Source organism: Pectinophora gossypiella, chromosome 4, assembly GCF_024362695.1.
Source record: "Pectinophora gossypiella chromosome 4, ilPecGoss1.1, whole genome shotgun sequence".
Taxonomy (NCBI): domain Eukaryota; kingdom Metazoa; phylum Arthropoda; class Insecta; order Lepidoptera; family Gelechiidae; genus Pectinophora; species Pectinophora gossypiella.
The window spans coordinates 11,701,254-11,720,737 of NC_065407.1; the positions used below are offsets into that span (position 1 = coordinate 11,701,254).

General features: G+C 37.1%; 2 protein-coding genes across 2 annotated transcripts; one reads left to right on the top strand and one right to left on the bottom strand.

Moving 5' to 3' along the window:
- Positions 1-440: 440 nt before the first annotated feature.
- LOC126366103 (uncharacterized) lies at positions 441-7,733 on the top strand. The gene is made up of 10 exons (XM_050009041.1): positions 441-584; positions 1,096-1,307; positions 2,086-2,277; positions 2,687-2,754; positions 3,406-3,583; positions 3,855-4,032; positions 5,022-5,217; positions 5,669-5,813; positions 6,094-6,274; positions 7,126-7,733. Exons 1-10 carry the CDS (start codon positions 466-468, stop codon positions 7,355-7,357), a joined length of 1,701 nt encoding a protein of 566 aa, XP_049864998.1. The 5' UTR covers positions 441-465; the 3' UTR covers positions 7,358-7,733.
- Positions 7,724-17,740, bottom strand: LOC126366053 (cytochrome P450 4g15). The gene is made up of 8 exons (XM_050008955.1): positions 17,611-17,740; positions 13,031-13,261; positions 11,738-11,941; positions 11,274-11,453; positions 9,275-9,471; positions 8,658-9,177; positions 8,392-8,577; positions 7,724-8,228 (listed from the first exon to the last, which is right to left on the bottom strand). Exons 2-8 carry the CDS (start codon positions 13,239-13,241, stop codon positions 8,050-8,052), a joined length of 1,677 nt encoding a protein of 558 aa, XP_049864912.1. The 5' UTR covers positions 13,242-13,261; positions 17,611-17,740; the 3' UTR covers positions 7,724-8,049.
- Between the last annotated feature and the right edge of the window lie 1,744 nt (positions 17,741-19,484).

Here is a 19,484-nt window from a genome sequence, read left to right on the forward strand (position 1 = left end):
AAGTAGTATTTTTTTTTATGTCGCAGGTTATTCCGTAGTAAGAACTGAATGATATAGTATTTGGGGCCTTGTGTGAAGTGCAGTTCAGATAATTTTTAAACTTTGAACAGGAGTTATGAGTTTATTTACATTATATCACAACCTTTTTGTTTTTATACTATTCGACTTTCGAACAACGAATATTATTTACAATTTTGATGTAGTCTGTCAAATTAAATTAAAGACTGTTGTTGTTATTTTTCCATTTGTAATAAATCAAAGGCTTATAAATATTAATATATTTATAAAATCAATATTTTAAAGAGAGTTTATACGAAGTCAATTTCCATTTACAGAATAGTATTTCATTTTCAAGATTAAAAAGAAACTTTTTGAGCAAAGTTCTTGTTTAGTGTAAAAGTTTGTATTTGTTTATTTTGACGAATCACCAATATGGGGACTTCGACACACTCTGGGCAATTGTTTATGCCAAAGAAGAGAAAGCTACCGAAGCTAATGGCGTGCTTAACAAAAACTAGTTTGGAGAACTTGAGGAACAAGGCCCTCTTCAGCATCGATGTCCTCGATGCGAAGGGCATTAGGAGGTAAACAAACTGACTGTTGTAATTATTTATAGTTATATATTAATTATTATTTCTATTATTGATAGCACACGTACTAGATGCCATGTTTGATAGTTGCATTATGTATTTCTACGAAATCTTTATTATCATTGCAAGCATTCCCTGTCAGAAATGATGTAGCAAGATATTTTTAAAGAAACATTTCATTAGAAACGTTATATTTTAGTAGATATGTATTGAGGTATGAAAGACAATTGTCATGAAATATAATCAGTAAATAGGCGATATAACAGGGGATCCATATATTCCTACCTAATATGTACGAGTAATAAAAACATTAATGAGGTGGCCAGAGCTCTAGCTACAATTTAACTTCTGAGTCTTCTGAGTTGGCAGTTACATCTTTAAAAGACCGGACCTGTCAAATCTTCAGGTTAATAGGCGGACTCTATAAAAACTGGATAACGCTATCCGTATCGTTATCCAGTTTCACCATGTAGCAGTGATAGTATACCTATCCAATTGTTCACAGGCGTAAAAAGCCTCTATACGAATGTTTGATACTGGAGCTGAAAGAAGCGGGGTACATAGAGTCCTCGAGCTACCTGCAGGACTTGTTGTACGACAACGCGCAACTAGTCGCCGCTGACGACATCGGCATAGTGACGGACCTGAGGACCAAGAACAACTTTCTGGAGCACATTTGCTCTAAGCTGCAACTTGCTGAACGAGAACGAGAAAGGAGTATAATCATTACTTATATATTTTTACCACGACGAAACAACGAGTTACTGTGGTCCTATGGTACACTGGCTTGCTTCTCAAACGGGGACCGCCAGTTCGAACTGCAATACCGGACTTGCACTAATTTTCACTAACACAGTTGGCTCGACTATCACAGCCTTGATCTAACAGAAAACTTGGTGGGGTGGGGTGGGGGTGAAATGCAATAAATAATTGAGTATTGAGTATTGGGTGTGGGTACTTAGTTCATCATGCGATGGACTCGTATGCACGTCTGACTACCCAATTGGAATATAGTCATGAGCTTAGTATCAAAACTAGTTACTCGTCCGCGTCTTCGAACCGCGATATGTAGCCCAGACCCCTGGAAAGTACCTTATTTTCGTCTCTGAATTCAATCTATGTATATGTCAATTTTCATCCAATCAGTCTAGCCGTTTAGGTATAAAGGGGATAAAAATTTAAAGTGACTTACTTTCGTATTTATTATAAGTATTAGCAGTTGGTTTGACTGTGATGTCCTTTACACGGAAATAATCAGGAAGCGCTGAGTGCTCGTATCCGGTAAGTATTAGGATAAAGTAAAAAGACTGAGCGTAGGTCTAAACACGGCATAATCACAGAGAATTACAGACGAAAAAAGATTACAGTATAAAGGTCCGTAAAATCTTCGGCCTGACCACTGATGGACGTCCAGTGGTGTGTCCAGCATTGGAATTCGGGACGCCTTTTCATCCGAAGACTTTTGTTATGACAAATCTTTTGATTTAACTTCCAGATAATACGAAGAAAGAATGTTTAACATTTCTGCAGCTGGGACTACATTACGCTGAGCTCGGGAAAGGCATACTCTGGTTGGCAGAGAAATTCTTCCTCGCTTCCATAGCTGTGGCGAGCCGCTTCCAACTCGACGGAGGCAGACTTAAAGGCGTTTGCAAATATCACTACGCTCGTTTTCTGCTTGATAAATGTAAGTTGTTTAGTCATTTTAAGAAGGTAAATAAGTAAACTCGTAAAATAGTCCCATCAACTGATGACTTTGTACTTCCTCTATTTTCCAGAACGATGCATTTGTATGCGATTTTTAGAGTTTTAACCTGAATTTCTTTAAGAATATGATAGGGTAATAATCAGATGATCACGGGTAGAATAGAGTTAAGAACATTCAATTTATTATTTTGAGCACTTCGTGAAATTTGATTAAGGGATTGTGTTCTTTCCAGTATTATGAACTACATATTTTAGTTGGGATCCATGTTATAATTTTAATAACAAGTCTGTCTGCAAGTTGTATTCCGACTTGCCCAATAGAAGGAGCCTGTTATGGCTTCACTGAACTAACATTATTGTACACTCATTGATATTTGCATTTAAATCAGTTCCAGGCGCCGATCCTGAAGAGTCGTTTGTTATTCTCACCGATGTGAGAGATTCTGCGATTGGAAGGGTGTGTATGATAACTAATTATTCAAGTTTGTGATGTAATGTGGTAGCTGACGATGATGTCCTCGCGATGTATCCGCCGACGACCGCCGACCCTTGGATTTAGTTTTTTTTCTGTTCCTAATACGTCAATAACTCACGCGGCATTAGCCGTGCAATGCTCACAATAGTCAGCAACCTAAATTTCCTAACGAAGCCATTTACTGGATATGAAAACATCGATATTGTCATTATATTCTTCGTTAACTTCGGTATTTGGCATGATATTCCGCGTCTTGATACTTAAATAGTACGTGATGACCTGACCATGCCTACAACTGAGGTCGTGCAACTATAAACCGTGTTTAGAATCCGTTAAAAAGGTTTTATGTCTCTTCCTATGCTACATATTCTAGCTCCATTATAGGTTAGGAAGTTGTTAAGCGTAATGCTGAGCGGCGTACTCAAAAACTTTTTATCTGTTTACAAAAAGAAAATTTTCGAGTCGCTGCGTGATTGTGAAAACGTGCAACAAAGAATTATGAATTCGACAAACCGGAAATAAGTATGTCAAACTTTTCAAAATGGGCCAATTTAAGTTTCGAATATCCTTTGAACAATTCTGAAAGAACATGTTTTTAAAAATTGTTCAAAGGTTTGCTAATTATGATTTTAGTCATGGCCGTTATACGAGCCCGAGAGAGAGGGAGATGTGGTGCCTCCTGATATGCTGTTCTGTGCTACTGCCATACAGCTGCACAGGGTTTTGCTGAGCAAAGCCAGGGCCATTCGAAAGAAGGACCCGGCCAAAGCAGAGAGGCTCTCAAGACTTGCTGAGAGAAGGGGACAAGACGGTTGGTATAGGTACATAATAATACATAAGTTCATGCTTAATTCCCATTCGAGTATGTACGGAATTGTGCTTGTTACGGTCCTGACACACCGTTTTTACTTTTTACACTCGCAACAAATCTTTGTGTTTAGATTTAATGAGACCAAATATCCGCTTCTATACTGTGGATTAAAAACAAGAAAATCTGCATATTTTTGTGGTTAAAATAAACTAATTAGAAAAGGACTGACTTAAGAATAACAATTACGCAAAATATTATCTGCGTCTTGCAGCTGATGATCCACTAAAGACAGCAGAAGCGGTAATTGAAGTTGGAATCTCCCAGCTGGTCATGAACAACCTGAACAACTCCAAGAAAACATTCGAGCGAGCCTTCAAGATATACACCCAGATTAACAACATGGAAGGTTTATGCGTCACAAGGATGCATCTAGCTGCTGTTATGCAAAGGTACTCATGTAAATGTACTTATATTGATGAGCAGCGCCGAGAATACGATAGGTGTAGACAAGTGTTTAACCCACATTCCCGAGAAAGTGTTTCGGAGGTATGTGACCTCCTGTATTGGGCTGATATAACCTTCGCGGGTTGGAAGGCCAGACAGACAGTCGCTTCTGTAAAAATAAAACAGTCCTATTAAATCTTCAGGTTAGGTTAGCCCATTGCCCTATTTTTCCCTAAAAAAGAGTATAGAAAATGCTGCACCGACAAGAGCGTGGCTCTTAAATTGATGATGATAATGAAGTTAGGTTATATCGCCAGGGAGATGATGATGATTATGATAGAGAAGTATTTAAAATTAGATTCACATTATCATATAGTGTTAAACAGCACCTCTGCTGAAGCAAGAGTAAAGAAAGCATATGCATTCAGCTGCTTATCATTCCGGTGGGCTTCTGGGGATGTCGTAAAAGTCAAATAATAATCTGTGGGCGATGGATTGGTCATATTAGAATGAATTTTGATACGAAATACACGAATTCACATTTGGCTGATTATAAATATTTTTAATACAAATTGTAAGTACTTAATAATAAAATACTAGGGTACGGTTTTAGATAGATATCTAAAACAAAAAAAAGGGTTTCCTAAATGCCTCTGTGGTCCAGTGGTTGAGTGTTGGGCTCTCGATCCGGAGGTCTCAGGTTCGCGTTCTGGTAGGGACACGTCACAAAAATCTGTTTGTGATTTCTAGTTTGGTTACGACAATGCAGGCTGACCATCCGATTGTCTGAAAGTAAGGTGATCCGTATTTCGTAGGCCACTTTAAGCAGCTGGTCCCGGCTACTATTTATTTAAGTATGTAGTCGTTCCATGATGGCTCATGTGATGCTATTTTGGAGTCTTCTGCGGCACAGTGTTAACCTGTCCGGGTTGATGAGGTCGGTCATTGATCTAACAACCCTTACAAGAGAAGGCAAAGATCTCCCAAATTTCAGACTAGGAGATCACGAGACATCAGCGCGTTTGCTGACGGAGATGGGAGCTCTGGCGATGGAGTACGCCCTTCGTCGTCAACTGGGGCGCGCGTTGCACCTCCTTGGAGAACTGCACTTGCGCAGGGAGAGGCCTGACCTTGGCACGCAGCACCTGACCGAAGCTTTTGCCTGCTTCATGGGATACGCGTATGCTAATGTAAGTTGCAAGCCTCGTTTATGTACGTATACACCGTTTAAGCATAGAATAAGGAAAAATATTACGTATAGGACGGTAACTCTGCGCTCCCTACCGGCGGCTAAGCTATAGGTTTAACTCACCCCCTCAGTCTCACTTTAGCCTTCAATCGGGCATTAAACGTCATACACACAGATGCGCATGTATGATAACATCAATGTGTAGTGTCTGTGTAAAACGAGGTCTTTTGTGTGAAGTGTCCGGGGTGAGGATTAATATCAAAATATTTTCGTCCTTTAATTACGTTAAGTGTAAGAAAGAGATAAAGCTAATCTTAGAACTTTCAATCTAAATTAATAATAAGTGAGTTTATTCAATATTTTCTTTATACTTGGTTTTTTGTAGGGTTGCTGCAGCAAACTCTACCGTAATTAAACTGTACCGGTTCATAATTTAATTATTTTAATTGTAGAGTCCTCAACATGACGGCCTCGTTCAAGAGGGACCAATATGTGAGGGCAATATCGCAAATCTGGACTTGATTTTCAAAACGGAGAAACAAGAAGAATATCGAGAAGAAGCTGAGCAGTCTCGGCTCATGACGGCTATATCTGCAGGTATTTAGTTAAACTTGTGTGAATAGCTTTTTCACATTATTCCCATATGTTTGTGAAGTCTGCTTTCCAAGTCTTTACGTATGTAGGTACATTTGAGCGGGCAAAAAAAAAATCGTAGTGCTCGAATAACAGATTTCCACTCTTCGCGATCTTTTGCAGCCTTTGTAGTTTGCTCCCATGACATGCTGAGAGTTTTTAATCGTCGGACAACCGAGCTTCACCAGGTCTCTAATCATATTTAAGTATGTAATAATAATTTGTTTGACTGCCATAATTTCAGGACAAGAACTAATGGCATCTTACTTCGCTCTTCTGAGAGATGCGAGGACCTGTACTGTAGCCACTGTAAAGTGCATTGAGTGGAAACTGGCGAAGTATGGTTGGTGGGTAAAGAGAGTTAACCATGACCTGATGCCGTGCATCTGTCCCATGCACAACCGCACTCCACTCGATGTCCTGTGGTACGTTCTGTTCAATACATACACATACATAAAATAAACATCTTATATATACGTGCTATATATAGGAGCTCGGTGGCGCAGCGGTAAATGCGCTCGGTCTGCGATTGTTGAAGTTAAGCAATTTTCGCAAAGGCCGGTCATACGATGGGTGACCCCAAAAAAGAAAAGTTTTCATCTCGAGCTCCTCCGTGCTTCGGAAGGCATGTTAAGCCATTGGTCCCGGCTGCATTAGCCGTCGTCAATAAACACCAATCCGCACTGGGCCCGCGTGGTGGTTTAAGGCCCGATCTTCCTATCCATCCATAGGGAAGGCCCGTGCCCCAGCAGTGGGGACGTTAATGGGCTGGTGATGATGATATACGTGCTATAGCTGGGCATAGGCCACTCTTCCATCAACCGGAGGAGGTACAGTGTACAGTGCTGCACTGCTGGTTGGTGGATGTGTTTGGGTAGTTTGGGCTAATAGCTAACCCTTCGCCAGAGTTTTGAAGCCGTTCGAATGCCTCCAACTTGGATTAATGGCTATTAACATGTGCCAATAGCCAGGAATGCAATTCTACATGCTAAAGCTATTGGTCACCTGTTCTCTGTCTGATCGGTCTCATGATTGCATAACTTTGTTCATCGGTAGCAGTCAACAAGAGAAGCTAGAAGCTCGGTTTACATACACACTTCAAGGAACAGGCGGAGGGTGTATGAAGTGGCGATCTACCCAGATCCAACATAATTTAGAAAACACAACTACTGGCTACTAGGCTTTTATATCACGAGTCATATATTTTATTAGTATATTTAAATCAATGTCACTTTTCAGCTATACCTTCTGTTTCACTATTCATGTTTATTTGCAGGCATCAAATAGAATTACGGAATCAGGAAGCCATAGCAAAGGAAATGTCGGAAGGTGTATCATTATTAACACGAAATGACAGCTGCGACGCCTTGCACGAGCTGGCAAGCTCTACTCAACACAAATCAGAAGTACAAGCTATAAAAGATGCGGCGGAAGAAGAAGTAAAAAAGATAGAAGATGAAAAGATTAGTAAACATGTAGGGTTAGTGGTTGATCGCAAAACGAATTAAGTTACACACGTTGTAGAGAAACGAGTCCACTAGAATTGAGGTTTGAATTACTCGTAACTGCATCTCACTTTTGTGTAATTATATTTTTAAAACATAACGTATATTTTTACTACCAAAAAGAATAAGTTAAGTGCATTTTGCTCTTTTCGTTTGAAATGTAACATTTATTCTAAAAAATATTTCTAAATTTATAGTTTTAGAAATGTCACAATTATTGAAATAATATTATAGGAGTGTGACGTTGTATTATATATGAATGGAAAAGAAGAGTCAGAGCATTATATTCAGCAATATGATAAAAAATATATATGATAATTTATAGATTTTAGACGTAATCATTTAGTTTTATTCCGGTAATAAAATGCATTTTATTAATTCTGACAATATTTTATTGGTTTATCATATTCATCGTATTCATACAAAGAATATAATTTACTATTTACAATCATCAATTACCAAGTACAATTAATTCAACATGGTTGAGCGAAAACTGCAATCCTTGCACCATGATCAATCCCGTGTATTCTGAGTTCTACCACCGTTATGTCATCAATACTTAACAATAATAATAACAATAATTTAGTCAGTACTGGTATCACAAGCGCTAATAACTTAAGACATGTAAACATGTGCACATAGTTACAGTTACAGATAAGGTACTAAAATGTATAATTAGTCGTTAGGTAGGGTAGTTAGCAGGCCTTGGCCACCCTCTTGCGGGGTTCCAGACGGACCTTGAAGCCTTCAGCGCGCTTGAGAATGATATCAGCCTGCAGCTGGAAGTCCTTCTCCTTGAGGTCGGATTGGACGCGGAAGTTTCTCAAAATGGTAGACAGGATGATCTTGAGCTTCAGCATAGCGTATTTGCGGCCTGGATAAAATAAAATGTATATTAGAGTTGTACAAATCGCAATTCTGAAAAACGCGAAAATCACAAAATTGAATGAGTGAATAAAATATCCAGCTTGAATATTGCTATTTCTTTAAAATGTTAAACGGACACTTCAAATTTATACACAAATGTCGTTACTGACCTACGCAACTCCTGGGGCCAGCTGAGAATGGCACGAAAGCGTAGTAGTGGCGGTTAGCAGAGCGCTCGGGCAGGAAGTTGTCGGGGTCGAATTTGTCCGGGTTGGGGTACACATCGGGGCGACGGTGCAGTTTGTACGTGGTGATGACAACGGTAGTACCAGCTGGCACCTGCTTGCCGTTTGATGCTGCATAAAAGACATTAAGTAAGTGAACAAAATTCGAAACTAAGTAAGCATATTTATATGGATTTTTTTTGATAACTTACGCAGAGTAATATCTTGTTTCAAGTGACGAGCGATGATAGGCACCGGAGGGAACATCCTAAGGGTCTCCATGAGGCACCTTTCGAGGTATTTCATCTCGAGAGTGTCTTGGAATGTGGCGGGGCGATCTGAGTCGCCGAAGATCTGGTCGATCTCCTCAATGACTTTGTCTTGGATGTCCTGGTGGATACCCATCATGGATAGGAAGAAACTGCTGCCAGCAGCTGTGGTGTCGTGACCCTCAAACATGATAGTGTCTACTTGTTCTTTGATTTCCTCATCGGTGATGGCTACTCCGCTCTGAGAGCTCTCAAGAAGCAGGTCGAGGAAAGCAAGACGCTTCTTCTGTCCAACATCGTTGTCGTCAACATCCAAGTCGTCCTTAAGTCCGGCGGCCTGACCGAAGGACAGACCCTCAACAGATGTGACCTTGCCTGGTTCGGCAGAGGTAGATTCAGTAGTCTCAGTTAGGATGGAGGGTTTCTTGCCAGATTTGAATTCTTCCTTCTTCCTCTTGATGACCTAAAATAAAAAGGAACAGTATGTTAAGGACAATGTTCATTTAAAGAATAAATAAATAATTTTTTGTAATATACTTATAGATGAAAGCAGTAAATACCTTCTTCGTCAGTCCATGGATGATGTCAAGAAGTTTGTTCTGGTTCTTGGCGTACTCGGTAAGGTTGAACAGGATGTCGGGTCTCATCCAGATCTTGGTGTGTCTCAAGTGGAGAATGTCGCACATCTTCATCACAGCCATGGCGTATTCAAATCCACTCTGGTCTTGGGTGCTTTTGCTGACTCCCATAGCGGTCTCTGTAATTTAAAATTTTTAACTTAGAAACACGCTCACATCGGTGTAACATTTTCTATGTCTCTTATTATCCATAGCAAATTGTTTGTATTTTTTTTTGTATAATCACATTAGGAATATTAATTTCGAAACCTAATATTTGTTTAAAGAGAAAGAGCCATGACCTCCATTGGTATAAACAATTGAGTAATGAGAAGTGCAAGTACAATAGTGGCCATAACCGCGGTTCGTCGATGGCAAGTGGGAGCTATTAGGACTACGTGCGTGTGTGGGGGGTCCTCGGACTTAACACGACACGAACGCCGGTAAGTACTTTTCCTCAAGGAGTTGTGAATCATCATTATATTTTAAACGTACTTAGTGAGTACTTCTGTAATATTACGAGAATATTCAAGTGCTTTACATACGGTAGTAAACAAAGTAATTGCTACCTGTAATCATAATAATATCCTATATTTTGCTCTATTTACCTCAATTTTCTACTTAAAAAGAATATCTAATGAGTAAAATAGGGGTTACATATTCTACACATTCCTCGTATTCGTAATTAAGTCTTGTCACATTACGTGTTAGGTCTAGCTCGTCATACAAAAAAAAATAGATTTTAGTTATTATTCTAACGCCTCTAGCGTTAGGAATCCTAATATTGTTAACGAGGTCCCGCCATTAGTATTTAAATATAGATGGCTTTGCAGAAGTCAATAATCGTAAAAGGAAGGCTTTGCATTTACGGATTTCGTAAGTGAATAGTGCGAATGTAGTCGCGACATTTGCACGGTTCCGGCGCGCGTGTTGTCACCACTATGCGTACGTGACCCCACGTCCAAATTGTTCTTGATTCCACATTTATTTTTGCGCATACTCCTTGAGATTTAGACCAATCCCTCTTTTAATTCTCTTTGTAGTATTATTAACAGTCCCGACCGCCTTGACCAACATAAAGCCAACTCATTGTAGTTATACTTTACATTTTTCCTGCTTCATGTAATTTGCTTGTCCGTTGATTTCCTACCACTATATATGATACCATAGAATAGTGGCAATAATGTCAATTCAACAAATTCTCTACAAAACTAACTTACGGATTTTAGCTATAATATTTTTGTGATTGTTTAAAGACATTTATTCCTGAGAATGATGTTTTTGCAGATGCAAATTTTCTTACCGGTATTTTAACATGATGTCGTCGTAATAGCGGGAGGAATATGCATGTGGCCCCTACCTTTAATGAACCGTGATTGTTAATGCTCAAGTGATACGTCGTTAAGATTCAATCGAATATAAACTATTGCTAATAGAGGATTACTATTCGAGAATTGGCCCATAGGTTTTTTTGACCCTTAAATAAGTTAGGTGAAGATTCTAAAACAGATAGGACGAGGGTACGTGACTGTTTTATAATCGACGCTAGACAATGTCAGTTGATAATAGATGAATTCGTTCAAGGGGCCTGTTTAGATTCCAACGGCCAAGTAGGTATTTATGTATAGTGAATACCTACATAAGGTTAAAAGCATACCTTGAGTTTTATTTTCTATTTTTGACTGACTACAGAAATAGGTACGTAACATAAATAGCCTATAAACGTCCCACTTCTGAGCACAGGCTCCACTCAAACAACAGGGTTATGGGGCACACTCCACTATGCTTGGTGGACGTGTTTTTTACATAATAAAGCAAATCCATAAATCTAGTCTCATCTACAGATGAACATGCTCGAGACAACTCATTGGGTACTTAATAATCTTATGTTCCAGGTGAATTAAAACAAATCTATAATAAGTAAATCGAAAGTAATGCTTACCCAGCAGGATCTCAACAGTGCACTCGCTCATATAGTCGTGGCAATCGAACGCTCCGCTCTCCTTCTTCAGCTTATCAACAACGGCTCTGGAGTTAGCATTGAACAGGTCAATGAAACTCTTCAGCACGTTCAAGTGGAAGGTAGGAGCGATCAGCTTGCGGTGAGAGCGCCATTTCTGGCCTGTTGATAGAAAAAAATCTGTTATTGTTGTGCGAACAAGAGATGAAGTAAATGGACTTTGGAAAAATTTGAAATAATTTCATTGGATAGATAACAATTGGTAAAATGCTATGTCAGATAGAGAGCAAATGCTGATCGCTAGAGATCCATAGTGTTACCCCGTTATCACAGGGTTCGTTTAACTAACCTGAAGATTTGACAAGTCCGGTGTAAAGTAAAAATGAACGTAAGATAGACTCTTTATAAATACATTTTAAAAATGGCAATAGAAAAGTAAACATCACCGGTACTGATGAGAAGACCATCTCCAAGCCAGGGCTTGAAGAATCTGTAGTCTTCGGCCTTGTCGATGTGAACGTGGCTGCTGAGGATGAGCTCGACATCACGGGGCTCGTACAAGAACACCAACAGTCTGGGGCCGATCCAGATCTTGACAACGGATTCGTGGTCGAACTCGGTGCTCTTGGTCACCAGGTTCTTGAAGATATCTGTGTAAATGAAGAATTAACGAATAAAGTAGGTGTTACTATTAGTTGTAGTGATATTGGTAAAGGTTTATGGATGCAGCAGTAAAGTGTAAAGTCAATGTTAAAGTAACAAATGTCTTCAGTAGAATAGCGTAACAAATAGCAGATAATTAATTATTATTATTGAATAAGTTAAATTTGCATATTCATTGCGCAGAACTAATTTTGATTTCAGTTAATTTGATTTGCAAATTAGCTTACACTTAACCTTTGCGTATTGTGTGATCTAAATATCAAATTTCGATGTTATTTTGTAGCAAATAAATAATTTGCTTTAAAACAGGTATGCGTAGATAGAGTTAAGGCCGATGACAATTCTTCATCTTCCTTTTCCTGTCAAATAAGGTTTGATGTCCTTGTGCTTATATTCCTGGTTATTACTCTATTCATATCACGACCTTTAATGATTTTATCATGTTATTAAACAGTGCTTGGTCTGTGCGATGTCTGACAAATAGGGACATGAATCGTGATATCAAATGAGGCATCAGATTTTTATGTTTGGTTCTACCAACGAAATAATTTAAAAGTGAGAATATCTGTAAGTACAGAACAGTTGTAGAAACCTTATCAATTACAAGAAGCTTTTAACTGTGAGTGCTACGTTCCATATAGAAGAAAAACTAATGGAACTGCTTTCATTCAACTTAAGGAAATGTACTCCAAGGTATCTTTACACGCGTATTCGAAGTACGTATTATACTTGCTACATTTTAATCGAAGTATCTAATTAGCATCCGTAATAGAAAAAATAAATTAATAATTTTACATAAATCGTTAATGTCACGTTATTTGTTAAAGGTGTGGGACTTGGCGATTTCTTTTGAAGAAGCCAATAAATACATCAAATTCGAGTAATACGTAGGAATAACAACTTTTTATAACATTCATCTAATGGAAACATAATATTATATACACATAGTTATTTTAAAAATGTTGAAAGCAGTCCTGGTCAAATACCTACGAATACAATGTGAAGCACCGGACACCTGGATAACATTTTATATTCATACTATCAGTATCAACCAAAGTCCTAAACAAAAATCTTACCAGAAGAGCCACCGGTGAACTCCAGAGCGTTTCCAATCAAAGGCAGGCCTTTGGGTCCTATGAGTTTGTCAGCCAGTTCGTACATGTGACGCCTGGACATCCTCCAGTAGGTATACCAGAGGATCATAGCTGGTACCAGGAGCATGTAGAACATGCTGGTGGCAGCCCACGTGCTGCTCGCAGCAACATTCTCTGCTGCTGTGATACTCATTTTGTTGAGATTTGTTTATTCTGGAACAAGAAAGATTATGGGTTGGATTATTTGGGAATTGTTGAGAGTATTTAGTGATACTTATTTTACATTTAACCAGTGTGTCTATAAAGTTCTTTGGAAAACGATGAATGTTTGGGCTTCGAACTATGAACCAGTGACCACGAGTTTCATTAAATCCATCCTAAGACGAATATCAGTGGCGTATTTAAGGCGAAATTACGTATCTTATGTGAGTAATTATTAAGTAAAGTTTTTATTCGTTAGGTTCGAAATTCGATATTGGTAAGCAGCTTGCTTTTCTCTCTGAGTTATTGTGAAACGTATGAAGGTTTTAATTATAAGTTCATAGTAATCGGACATAATATGACTTATATTACAAGTCATTCTTAGAATTAACAATGTTATATTAATGAGATATTCTACTTTAATTATGTTGTCATTGAAACACTATAGAGCAATATATGACATCGGTTACATTGTCGTCTGCTTAAAGGCAAATCGGGTTTCGTCTAAACTAACGCAGTAACTAACATTTATATACATACGCATATAATATACAATCATGACGTTATTATGCGACATGTGGATTGTTTCCTAATGGTAGCGGAAACTCGTTCTAATGGTGCAAATACACGATCCAAGTACTCCTAATTGGAGTGAGTAGAGTACGCCATAGACACAGGTAGCAATGGAGATCCCGGGTTCAAATCCCGGTAGGGTAATATCACAAAAATCATTTTATGATCCCTAGTTTGGTAACGACATTACAGGCTGATCACCTGATTGTCCGAAAGTAAGATGATCCGTGCTTTGGAATGCACGTAAAGCTGTTGGTCCCGGTTACTACTTACTGATGTAAGTATGTAGGCTCAATAGTAACCCTGACACCAGGGTTGATGGAATTGGTAATTCACCTCACAACCCACACGATAGAAGAAAAATAAAATAATATATATTATTTTCTACTGGACTGGAAGCTGTGCACCTATTGTCATGTAAACATAACCTGCAATATATAAAGACTCGAGTATTTTTGCTCTATTTATTTGAATCATGTAAAAGCACCTTAACCAATACGATTCTAGTACACCTACAAAATAATATGCAATCTAGTAAGAAGGATTTCAACCGGTTCACTTTATTGTAAGACTAGTCTCATAAGGTCGTTGTTATTATAAAGTAATTTGCAATGACCAAACTAAGTCTTAATTATAAAGGAACTCTATGAGTATGATGATAAATACACCGGAAATATTTGTATCGCAATTTTAATATTACGTTTATTTTATATATCTAGTTATATAAATAAGGCGGAATATACATAATAATATATCACATAAAAAGGAATTACTTAAGCAAGAAGTTGTATTCAAAATAGTTATGTCTGCAAAAATACATATTTATAATTTTATTATAATCAAGTTTCATTTTTAGCCCATACAAGTCAAAAATGCAAAGTTTATAGCTTGTTTTATCAAATCTATTTCTAGATTTGATGATTATGGAAAGAAACAGTAATTTTGTTTCTTGATTATATTTAGATGGTTGTATTAGTCACGATGTTTCGGTGTTACGGAAAACCATATTAATTACAGGTAATCAAAAACAGATTACGGGCGAAAAATAGATATTTAAACTAAATTAAGTATTAAGATAAGATCTTGGAAAGAAAACATAATATATTATATAATATTACTAATTGCATTGTCTAGGTTGTAGATGTTTTAATGTTATTTCGACAGCTAGTGCTCTTAGTTATTTGGTACAACAGTTATTTTCAGTCGCCACCGTATGGATTAGCCACCACAATTGGGAAAATTGCCACCTGGGGACAATCCATACAGTGGCGACTGGGAATAACTGCAATGAAATACAGTTATTGTATGCAATAAATGTACAATACTATACGACACAATTGGATAAGAAAGTGCTAAGAAGTTGATGCCGATTTAATGTCTTCACACCTTACAGAAACATTTCCTAGCCAAGTCGTAAGTTTGTGGTAGAAATGAGGACAGAATAGTTACAACATAGACGTAACATAGTTGTATTATGTTACACCATAATAATAGTTACTGTTATGATGTATTGAAGAAACTTTTAGCATGGAAAAGTTGCAAAGTTTTAGTAACGGATCCTCAATCGGTCAAATGGTTGGTTTAACTTAGAGCACGCTATGATAGCTGTTTATACCGACGTCAGAGAACAACCAGCTGTGCTTTGGGTTCGTCAATTTTTAAATTAATTTATAAACATACTGACGGAGCGAATTCCTGGGGGGTTACAAACGCTATATCGAAGCAATTCATCTAAAAAAGCAATGTTGCTATTTGACATTTGTCTGCTTTGCGCACTTACTTTTATATGCGCAAATGTGATATTGCAATATTGCTTTTGCAGATGAAGTGTATCGATGTGGCCTTTTTAACCCCCCTGTACCGTATTACGTCAAAACGGCCATTATAGCGTGCTATGCTAGTTATGTATCTAGTATAGTGCATATTTTAGAAAAAGGCAAAAAGGTAAATTATTATTAAATTATTTATGGAAATTACCCGATTTTTAGAGCTTCAAGGAAATTAGGTTTTTCCATGAACATTGCTGTAGGTAATAAGGCAATTTGAATTGATTTTGGTCACGGTGTTGCGTTGAAAAAAATGGTTAATTTCATGTGTTTATATCACGCTAATAGGTAGAGGTACCTACGTATAAAGAATAATATTTTTACTTTTATGTTTTCAGATGTAAGTGCCTACGCAATGAGGAACTTTCCAGGCTACGTTCACCAAAAACAATATAGATGGCGTTGTACAGCTTTAACACGATAATTACTTATTTTGTCATTACTACATACATACATATGGTACATATTTATTTCAATATAAAATATAATGGCAGAAGCATATACTTATAAAAATAATTGTTGCTTGATATTTGTATCACATCGTGTTAACTATATTGCTACCTAAGTATATTGCTTCTTTTTATTTTGATCAGAATAATAATGAGTGCTTGGGAGCAATAAAAAGGCTCATCATTTATACACAAAACAAAGATAAAAGATGCACATGAAGGAAAATCTGTACAGCGCCATCTATATTGTGTTTGAGGAACGTAGCCTTCAAATCCCTCGTTGAAAAATAACATTCGGATGTTGATTCTCTTCAACAACACCTCGCCTTTCAATCATTTTCAATCCGGGTAAAAATTGAGACCACAATATTTTATCATTTATTAGCTCATTTATTGCGAGGTTTTGTTTACAAAAATCACATTCGAATGGCATTATCCAAAAAGCGCTTACATGATTTTCAGTGTAAGGCGACATTATGTTATTTCGCGTATTTTCTTTTAAATGTAAAAGAATCTCCGTATTATGCAATGGTATTAAAGCTAACTGACGTACTTACAGGTTGATGCTATCTAAATATCATATTAGATATTAGATTGTTATGATTAGGAACGTCACTATTACTACCTACGTGCTATTATCGACGTGCCTAAACAGAATTGCATACGTGCTGCAATAAAGATGATTGCGATAAACTATTACGAAATTATAATAATGTATCTATTTCGTAATGTTTATATCACATAAACTATATCACGGGTTCGAATTCCGGCTTGGGCTATAAACTACTGAGTTTAACTTATTGAGTAATATTTTAACACTGAACACTGAGGACCGAATCAAAACACCAATTTAATCGAAATATTTTTTTGACTGTTTTTTTTTATCTAATTTTAACGCGTAAGTTAGCTAAAAATGAAACAATGAAAAAAATCTTAGGCCTAGAAATTTATAGGCTTAAAAGATTTTTTTTTGTAAGTATATAAGCGAGCGAGAGAAGTGCGTCAAAATCGAAGCAAATGGAATTACATAGTCTCTGCTTACCCCGGTAGGAAATAGGCATGAGTATGTATGCTATAAGCGAGCCTTATTACATTTTTGTTTAAATAATATTTAATTTAATACAATCTTAAATATATTTCTATAAATAATGCAGTATTTGTTACTATTATGAATATTCATTTAGATATAACGGATTATTTAATTAATCAAAACACATAATACCGGGTCCTTACAGCGTTATTATTAGGGATATGAAGCTCCTGATGATTATCTTTTTTTTTTTAGTGCCATGATCACGGGACGACTGATGAAATGGGAGTGGATTAGATATAACCTGGTATTATGTGTTTTAATTATGATAATAACCTCAAACAATTTATTAAATAATATAAGAAAGATCACCGAAAATAATAGTTTATAATAAAATAATTTTTAAATGATCCAATAATAACACCTAATATTTAAAATATAAATTAATAAAAATCACTAAAAGTAAAATGTAAACGAGCCTACCTTTAATAGAACACTTGGCTCTTTGGGCGGACACCAACTAACACAATATATTATGTCTATGTAGTGCTTTTCCCCAAAGGACACCGTTGTGTCTCAGTGGCAACTATTTACGATACTCCGGCGCAGCCGCCTATATAACACTGTGTGACGTCACGATCGGACGGATCGAACACAAGTACATTATGCAAATGATAGAATTAAACTTTCTGCGTCAATCATTAGACGCTGAAAATTCAATTTGTCGTTTTTTTTTTTGGAGTTATCACGGCTACCTATTGTGACAAGGATTACCTTTCGGGTTTGAATTTGAAGCACGTGTTACATGAAGACAAATGTGTACAGGAAGAAATATAAAGATGATCTGATTTTATATTGGATAATCGCGCAAAGTTGTGAGGAATGGAAAAATCAAGGGTAAGCGTTTGTCCAGCAGTGGAATCGATTAGGCTCGATAAAGTAAGATAAGAATATTAATTCTAATACGATAATACGATACGAAATTTACAGTAGTTAATTTGCCTAATTTTATAGTTCACTTGAAAAAAAAAACAAAAGGACTAGGCGTCCACCCCAGGCTTTGTATCGGATAATTGTTTTGTATATAAAAATGATACAAAATAAAGATTATTATTGAAAAATAAATTATTTTAGGATATATAAGAACCCACATTCCCGACAAATACATTTTCGGGGGTATGTGACCTAACCTGCATTGAGCTGGTTTTCCGTTCGCGGGTTGGAAGGTCAGACAGGTAAACCTACCTGTCAAATCTCCAGGTTACGTAAACGGACCGTGTGTGAAAAACGGGATAATGCTAGGAGATTAATTAATACCCGAAAAATAAGAGAAGGCGTACACAGTAGAACTTATTTTGTTTTCAACAGCATACTTATTTTTATTATTTAATAATATTCTGATGATGGTTTTGTAATAAGATAATTTGACTGGGTCAAAGATAAATTATAAAATGCTAAACTAGGAATAGAAGTCAATCTAAGATGATCAAAAATCAATCTAATTTTTTTTCAAGAGTTATTATTGAATTTTATTTATGAATTAAGTAACAATGAGTACGACGTTTGATCGTTTCTATTGATGACGTCACAGGACAGTATATCCATCCATACAAATTCTGAAGAAAACTTTCGTTTTGACGTTTCGAATAAAAATATCTCATTTCACTAGGTTAACAGCCTCCGTGGTCTAGTGGTAAGAGCGTTAGGCTCACGATCTGGAGGTCCGGGTTTGATTCCCGATGGGGACATTGTCGAAATCATTCTGTGAGACTGTCCTTTGTTTGGTAAGGACTTTACATGCTTGAAACACCTGATTGTCCGAAAAAGTAAGTTGATTCCGTGCTTCGGGGGGCACGTTAAGCCGTTGGTCCCGGCTATTAGCCGTAAAAACACCTCCATCAACCCGCAGTGGAGCAGCGTGGTGGAGTATGCTCCATACTCCCGCCGGTTGATTGAGAGGAGGCCTGTGCCCAGCAGTGGGACGTATATAGGCTATTTATGTTATATTAATGTATGTTCACTAAGTTGTCAAGTAGCTTATTATGTAGGCATCGCTATACTATGTTACCTCATTTATAATCCGTTGATTCGGCTCATCTCTCGTTTCAAGTTAGTCCACATATATTTAGTTGAATTCTTTCATTAATAAATTCACCGCTGACGTCATTTGTTTTTTTATTCATGTTTTCTAAATATAGGAAACTTTTCAAGTCGGTCCTTGTATATCTTCTTGGCATAGCAGTGGCATATTCCATAGTTAGATAAAGTATAATGATCTATTTATTATTACAGTACACTCCAAGTCTATAGCTATATGCATACATACTGTACATAGAGAGGTTATACTTACTGGTAAT

Bases quoted from the DNA above. Each gene is read 5' to 3' on its own strand.
- LOC126366103 (XM_050009041.1), top strand. From the start codon at position 466: ATGCCAAAGAAGAGAAAGCTACCGAAGCTAATGGCGTGCTTAACAAAA. The intron at 1,308-2,085 runs GTATAATCATTA...TTTAACTTCCAG, and splicing joins TGAACGAGAACGAGAAAGGA to ATAATACGAAGAAAGAATGT. The intron at 5,814-6,093 runs GTATTTAGTTAA...CCATAATTTCAG, and splicing joins CATGACGGCTATATCTGCAG to GACAAGAACTAATGGCATCT.
- LOC126366053 (XM_050008955.1), bottom strand. From the start codon at position 13,241: ATGAGTATCACAGCAGCAGAGAATGTTGCTGCGAGCAGCACGTGGGCT. The intron at 9,472-11,273 runs GTAAGCATTACT...TTTAAATTACAG, and splicing joins CACTGTTGAGATCCTGCTGG to AGACCGCTATGGGAGTCAGC. The intron at 8,578-8,657 runs GTAAGTTATCAA...TCTTTTATGCAG, and splicing joins GAAACAAGATATTACTCTGC to CATCAAACGGCAAGCAGGTG.